Source organism: Phalaenopsis equestris, unplaced genomic scaffold (assembly GCF_001263595.1).
Source record: "Phalaenopsis equestris unplaced genomic scaffold, ASM126359v1 Scaffold223050, whole genome shotgun sequence".
NCBI lineage: Eukaryota > Viridiplantae > Streptophyta > Magnoliopsida > Asparagales > Orchidaceae > Phalaenopsis > Phalaenopsis equestris.
The window spans coordinates 3,030-10,454 of NW_018241187.1; the positions used below are offsets into that span (position 1 = coordinate 3,030).

General features: G+C 32.0%; 1 protein-coding gene across 1 annotated transcript; it reads left to right on the forward strand.

Moving 5' to 3' along the window:
• Positions 1-1,432: 1,432 nt before the first annotated feature.
• Positions 1,433-3,735, forward strand: LOC110037658 (serine carboxypeptidase-like 34; the record flags this gene model as incomplete). The annotated part of the gene is given in 8 exon segments (XM_020742357.1): positions 1,433-1,528; positions 1,615-1,707; positions 1,797-1,882; positions 1,992-2,276; positions 2,596-2,732; positions 2,856-2,948; positions 3,248-3,353; positions 3,432-3,735. Coding segments are annotated over 8 exon segments (1,046 nt in total), but the record flags the coding sequence as incomplete, so codon positions are not given.
• Positions 3,736-7,425: the final 3,690 nt, after the last annotated feature.

Below are 7,425 nucleotides of genomic sequence, written 5' to 3' on the forward strand. Positions count from 1 at the left end.
GGGTGATTGCACTATGTGTATATATGCATATATATCTAATGAGTAGCATGGTCAAAACTATTGCACTCAAAATAATAGTACTTATAAATTAAACCTTAAAAATTCCATTTAAATTATTTAAAGTGGCAAATTAAAATGAGTAGAATTTTAAGCATTTTTATTCAAAATATTTATCCAGACATTTAATTATATATAAACTTATATGTATATAATTATTTTACATTTATTAACTATGCGCATTATTTCTAGAATATGCAACATAATAAAATGTGAGAATATAAAATTAAATGAGTACGATGAGACTGAAAAATCTAAAGCCTGGGAACATCTCTATTTCATTGCACCTAATTTAACTTTGTTGGTATGACTTACAAGATTTTAATGATACAATTATTTATTTGTTAAATATTTTCTTTAGCCTATAAGAATTAATTAACAAATTATATCATTGAATATGAAAATTATGATGGGTATCCAATCATCCTAGCACAATCGATATCTATATATGATTATTAGTCGAATGCGAATTAAAATTAAAATTTTTAATGATGACAGCTATCCTACATGTTGTCATCTGCAATAGAGATATGTGTTTAATGATACAGCTATCCTACGGAGTATGTCAGCTGTCTTCACTAAATACGATATAGAACTTACAAAAGCGACGCGTGAGGAAGTTCGACCGTGAGCCTATTGGATATATACTGCTTTCTGGCTTTGAATTTCGTTGATATTGTGAAAGCCCGCTGTCAATAGATTCCATAAAAAAAAAATATTTTTATGTTTTATAATAATTAATTGACCTAATCAGGTCTATCTGTTTTCACTTAATTTTATTATTGCTGGAATTATAGGAGGATCGAATTATTTAAGAACTAAATCAGCGGCGAGACCTCTTTCGCTGTTTTCTCATTTGGTTTTCCGGTTAAATAGCAATTATAGGCGATACAATTCCATGCTTGTTTATAATCTAATAACCATAATTACATAAAATGATTCAACAAAACTCAACCAAGAAAACAAAACTACTATAAGCTACCTACTTACAAAATTTAAATTTTAATTATTTAAATACAAACGTGTAAGTGCAATATAAGCCTAACCTTAGTATTTATTTTTTAATTTAAATGAAAATATAAATTTCAATGCAAGCTGACTGAGCCATGAATGTTGATCCCTTGTATGATGTTGGATATATTAATTTATAGCAGTTAATTTATTTATTTTTAATCTCTTACATTGGTTTTGCACATGTATGTACACATACATAAATGAATGCTTTAAAAAAGCTTATATAGACATAACATGAGTATATAAATGTAGAGAATGGGGATTTATCTTTATGTTGAAATTATTCTAAGCACTACATGAATCCCTTCTATATGACATATTTCCTAAAAAAATTTTAAGTTATTTGAATATAAAATTTCAGACGCAAATTTGCTGTTTGTGGAGTCTCCTGTGGGCGTGGGCTTCTCTTACACGAATACAAGTTCTGATTTACAGCATTTGGGAGATGCCGTCACGGGTATATATAAGAAATCGCTTAATATTGCTTTCCTGATTTGTTTATCAAGCGAGATTTTTTTTAAAACTAACTCTATTGCATTTTAGCAAATGATTCCTACGCATTTCTGGTGGGCTGGTTCAAGAGGTTTCCACAGTACAAGCCCTTCGAATTCTATATAGCTGGAGAAAGCTATGCAGGTACTACGCCTTTTAAATTAATCTTCATCTTATTCTGAATATTTTTTAATGAATTTGTGATGATTATATTCATCATTTATTAATTTCAGGACATTATGTCCCACAACTTGCTAATAAAATATTTGATGCAAACAAAGAAGCAAAGGAGAATTATATCAATTTCAAAGGCTTCATGGTAGGTATCGCATACCTTTCACATATATAGCTGCCATCTAAATTATTTGATTCCCTTTTCTGAATCACATAATTAAATTTTTTATATATTTGCGTATATTATTATGCAGATAGGAAATGCATTGATGGATGATGAGACGGATCAGACGGGTATGATTGATTATGCGTGGGATCATGCCGTCATCTCCGATCAGGTATACCGAGATATCAAGATAACGTGCAATTTCAGTATAGAACACGACAACGATTCTTGTAGTGCTGCGCTGGATAGATATTTCCAGGTCTACAATATAATCGACATGTACAGCTTGTATGCTCCTGTATGTGTGGAAAAAAACACAGCCAAAAGATTTACTATGATTGAAGGCGTCGCTCCTAAGCTCTTCTCGAAATATGTAAGCATCCAATATATGTTATTGTTAATCATATGAATAGTTTGGTTTGATGCAAATTAAATTTAATATAAATTAAGTTATTGAAGCTGAGTAATTTAAGAGGAAAATGAGCAGTGAAGTGAATTAATTTTGAATGAGAAACTAAAAGGGTGATTGCACTATGTGTACATTTAGCTTTTTCGGGTGAAAAATAAGAATAAGCAGGGTTTTTGTTCCACAGATCGATGATTTAATTGTAGGTTTGTTTGAGAAAAATCTGGTTTTTATGTGGCAAAAGTAAAAAGACTAACAAGGTTTTGAATTTTTTTTTGTTAACAAGAGAGAATGGCATCAGAAGCCTGCAGGTTATGATCCTTGCGTCGAAACTTATACAGAAATATACTTCAACAGGCCAGATGTGCAAGAAGCTCTGCACGCAAATATCACAAAATTAGGCTACAACTGGACTCATTGCAGGTCTCTAACATATCATTATCATTTTTTATTCAATAACTACAACTTTGTGTTTATATATATATATATATATCAATTTAGCTTTTTCTTTGACAAATCTTTTTATTATTATTATTTTCTTATTAGTGATGCCATCGAAAAATGGAATGATGCGCCTGCCTCCGTACTGCCTATCATAAGAAAGCTCATTAATGGTGGCATCAGAGTTTGGGTTTACAGGTAGGAATCCAAAAATCATGCTGGAGCAAAGTTTGCTAAAAAAATGCTCAATTTTGTGTAGGATTGTTCATTTGATTTACACTTTGCTTGCTCTTTAATACTAAACTCTTCCTTAAGCAAAGCATATATCCATGAAAGTACACGGAAATAATAATCAAGTATATTAAATTAAGCCAATTTTCAAGAGGGACAGCCTAATAAAATTATGTTCTGCTTATCCATAGAATTTCCAGGAATTTCATGTAGGAAAAGAAGAAATAATAAGACTTCCTCATAAATTAACAACTTTCCTGGTGCAGCGGAGACACTGACGGTAGGATTCCAGTAACCTCAACAAGATTAACCCTTCGTAAGCTTGGCTTGAACACTACTCAGGAATGGAAACCTTGGTACAACAGGCAGCAGGTAACACAATAATTTTGAATATATTTGGTCAAAACTTCAAAATATTGAAAAAATTACTCATTTTTCTTAGCAATTCAGGTAGGTGGTTGGACAATCATCTTTGATGGACTAACTTTTATAACAGTTCGAGGTGCTGGGCACCAAGTTCCAACGTTTGCTCCAAGGCAAGCACAGCAGATTGTATCACACTTCTTAGCTAATCAACAATTGCCTTCATCCTCGTTTTAGATTTCATCGTTCCTCTCAATTTTCCATAATTTAAAACCGTTGTCAAGGGGATTAAGATTAATCTCCCAATAGCTTGTTTCCAAAATAAACGTGTTGGTTGTAACTAAAAAGAATGGAACAGAAAAAGCTTATTTGGATGTCTTTTTAGTTGTTATTCTTACATATTTAAGTATTCTTTTATTAGCAAAGATATGATAAATGAAGAGCTTGTGCAATGAAGCTTCATCAGGTTTAAATGAACATATTTCTACTTGAATAAATAGATAATGAATTCTAAAATCACTGTAATCAATAATTAGGCCTCACAATTCATAAACGGCATATAAGATGAGTTCAAAAGCCATGTTCGGAATTATGAATTAATCATGTTTTTACTTTCGCTTTCATTTCATGAAAGTTCCATTAAAAAAAAAAACTCTAATTTAGTTAACAATTAAGTTGATTGAATAAAAAAAAAAACAATTGATGTTGATCAGGCTACTAAAAAAATTACCTAATAATTTCTAATTAGTAGCCTCTATCTCCGAAAAACTAGCCCTAACATATACTTAACTTCTAACCCTTTAGCATAAAGGAAACTAAAATTAGAGGGATAAGAGCAGAGACAAAGTTTATGGCACCTTTTTTGGTGCAACAAGCATTTTAGGGACGCATCTTGATCGTTTCTTGATAATCTTGAGTGTGAGCTTGTTACCATAATCTTATGGCTGACAATCTAAATTTCACCATTATTAAGGGATAAAGCCAAGGCATTGTGCTCATGACATGAAAGAATTTGGACTCAAATATCTCCATTTATTTCAGAGGAGTCCAACACCTTAATGCTTGACTGCAACTCCTCGATGCTACCATTTTATTGCTTTGATGCTATGTAGCATCTCCATGCTCACCTCTCTATTTTGAGAGCAATTTTAAAGAGAACTGGAGGTTTAATTTCTCAACACTTCAATGTTGAGCTCTAGCTTATCTGTGCAGTGTAGGGCCTCTGCCACAGTACCACCTCATAGTACCAGTGAGCTATAGCTTAGATGAAATATTTTTAAATAACTTTTCATGCTTAAAATGGCCAAGAAGGAAAGGTTTTGTTGGTCCTTGCTCATGCTGTGGGACAAGTATAGTTAAAGAGGTAAAAAATAAGAAGCTTTCTGGAAGCTTAAAGAGAAGAGAAAATAAGGGATAGTTAAGTTTACCCTTTATGCTAGTTTAAGTTTAGTCTTAATAGCTCCATCCCTCATCCTAGTTCTTTCCTGACAATAGGCTTCTCCCTTCTCCCACTTCTTCCTTCACATTGGAGGTTCAATCCTTAAGAGTCTTGCAAAAACGAGGAGAAGGGAGCTTGCAAGAGCTATTTTCTAATAGTTCAAGCATCTTGCATGCTAAGGAGTTGGATGATTTAGAGATCAACCTCAATCCACAATAGTAAATATTTTCCCTCTCTTTATGATTAACAACATTGTTAAAGGCACTTAATATCCTTCTAGAAAGTTAAATTTAGTTTTGTATGTTTAAAGAAAGCTTATAGGACAAAAGGCATTTTCTCTTAATCCTAATACAATTTTTCAAGAGAACTTAAAGCAAACCTCCACCGTCCTTTGGCACTATAATGCCATTGACAGATACTCAGTCACCACACTGCCTAAGCATGTAATGCTTGTGCAACACTACAATGTTGTTGATTGTTTGAAAAATCTAACCTCTCATGCTTTTTGGTATGATGGATTATCTTAAGTTTACACATTTGGAAGCACGAACATGGATCAAACAATCATATTTGTGTTTGACCATCCCATTCGAACTATAATTGTTACACAACTACATAGTGTGATGGCCATATTTTCTTACTAGTTTATGTTTAACCACAGTGAGACAAAGAACATAGAAGCTTGAGTCCCACCATTGAGTAGGATTGGTTTTTGAAGATCATAAAGTAGATTCAATGATTTATGAAAAATTATATTGATTTTAAGCAATTACAACATAAAACCTACAAGACAAGGATTTTGGAAAGTTTACAAAGAATTTATAAAATCCTTGGAAATACATGACAATTTTTAAAGATAATGGAAAATATTCATGGAAAAGGTAGAAATCATATCTTAAATTATCCTTTCTTAATTTTTTTTCCTTTGTTCTTCATGGTTTTAGTGTGGGAAGAAGAAAAATTCAAAAAAAAAAAAAAAAAAAAAAGGAACAAAGGGGAAAAGAAGAGAGAGGTTTTGACTGTTAGAGTGGAAAAAATAAGGAATGTTGGGCAGTTTTAGTCAGTGGGAAGAGGGTGGTCGACAAGGTTTAAGGAGGGAGGTTATAATTTGAAATTAATAATTTTGATTTGGTTCAATTGGAGGGATCCACGACTTGGCTTGGTTGGACCATTGGAAGAAGAGCATGTGAATCGATGTTGCATCAGAAGGAATTGGTTTGATGAAGAATTAAATTAAAGTAGAAGATATAATGACAAAGTTGTAAATTAAGCCAAATTTGGACAATGAGATGTAAAAATTTCCATAACTTGGCTTAGAAAAATGAGAAAATTAAAATTAGTATTCTAATTTGAGGAAAAAATAAGGATTATGATGTTTCAATTGATTTCAATAAAGGAGCTGTGTAGCCATAGTTATGTTTATTTGAAGTTCAAAGTTAGTTGGTTAGGTGGTCATGATGGTCGAGAAGTCGACTTTAGCAAAAAAAATTTGCTCTGGTCAAATTGATAGAGAAAAGTTCTAAAAATTAGTGGTCGAATTAGGTTTGGCTAATTCCACCTTGATAAAGAGATATGATTAGTTAAAGTAGGCCCCACTTAAGGAGAGAGAAAATGTTAATTTCGATCAAAACTTTTCATTTCTATTTATTACTCTAAATGATGTATTTTTTGGCTTATAATAGCTTTTGGTTAAATATTAGAATTAATATGTTGCCTTTTTGAATGAGTTATTGTCAAATTATTATTGTATACAAAATGATCTTGACATTTTGAATTAAGTGAAAATATGACACTCATTAGCACACAATAAAGAAAAGTATTCACGTAACCGACCCCACTTAGTCGGATAAAGGCTGGTTATCCTTATTGTTATTGCTTTTTATTGTTATTGCTTTTGTATGCTAGGATATTTATTAAACTAAATTTTTTAAATATTGAGTTATTCTAATTAAAAACCTACCAAAACCATAAAACTTATTTTGGAAAATTTTCGAATCATTACCAAAGGTAAGCTTTTTAAAGTTTTAAACTTAAAAATCATTAAAAAATAAACTACTACCGTAGATGAATCTAAATTGATTAAATTATATATTTTCCCTTGGTCCAAGGCATTGTGCTCATGACATTAAAGAATTTGGACTCAAATATCTCCATTTATTTCAGAGGAGTCCAACACCTTAATGCTTGACTGCAACTCCTCGATGCTACCATTTTATTGCTTTGATGCTATCTAGCATCTCCATGCTCACCTCTCTATTTTGAGAGCAATTTTATAGAGAACTGGAGGTTTAATTTCTCAACACTTCAATGTAGAGCTCTAGCTTATCTGTGCAGTGTAGGGCCTCTGCCACAGTGCCACCTCGTAGTACCAGTGAGCTATAACTTAAATGAAATATTTTTAAATAACTTTTCATGCTTAAAATGGCCAAGAAGGAAAGGTTTTGTTGGTCCTTGCTCATGCTGTGGGACAAGTATAGTTAGAGAGGTAAAAAATAAGAAGCTTTCTGGAAGCTTAAAGAGAAGAGAAAATAAGGGATAGTTAAGTTTACCCTTTATGCTAGTTTAAGTTTAGTCTTAATAGCTCCATCCCTCATCCTAGTTCTTTCCTGACAATAGGCTTCTCCCTTCTCCCACTTCTTCCTT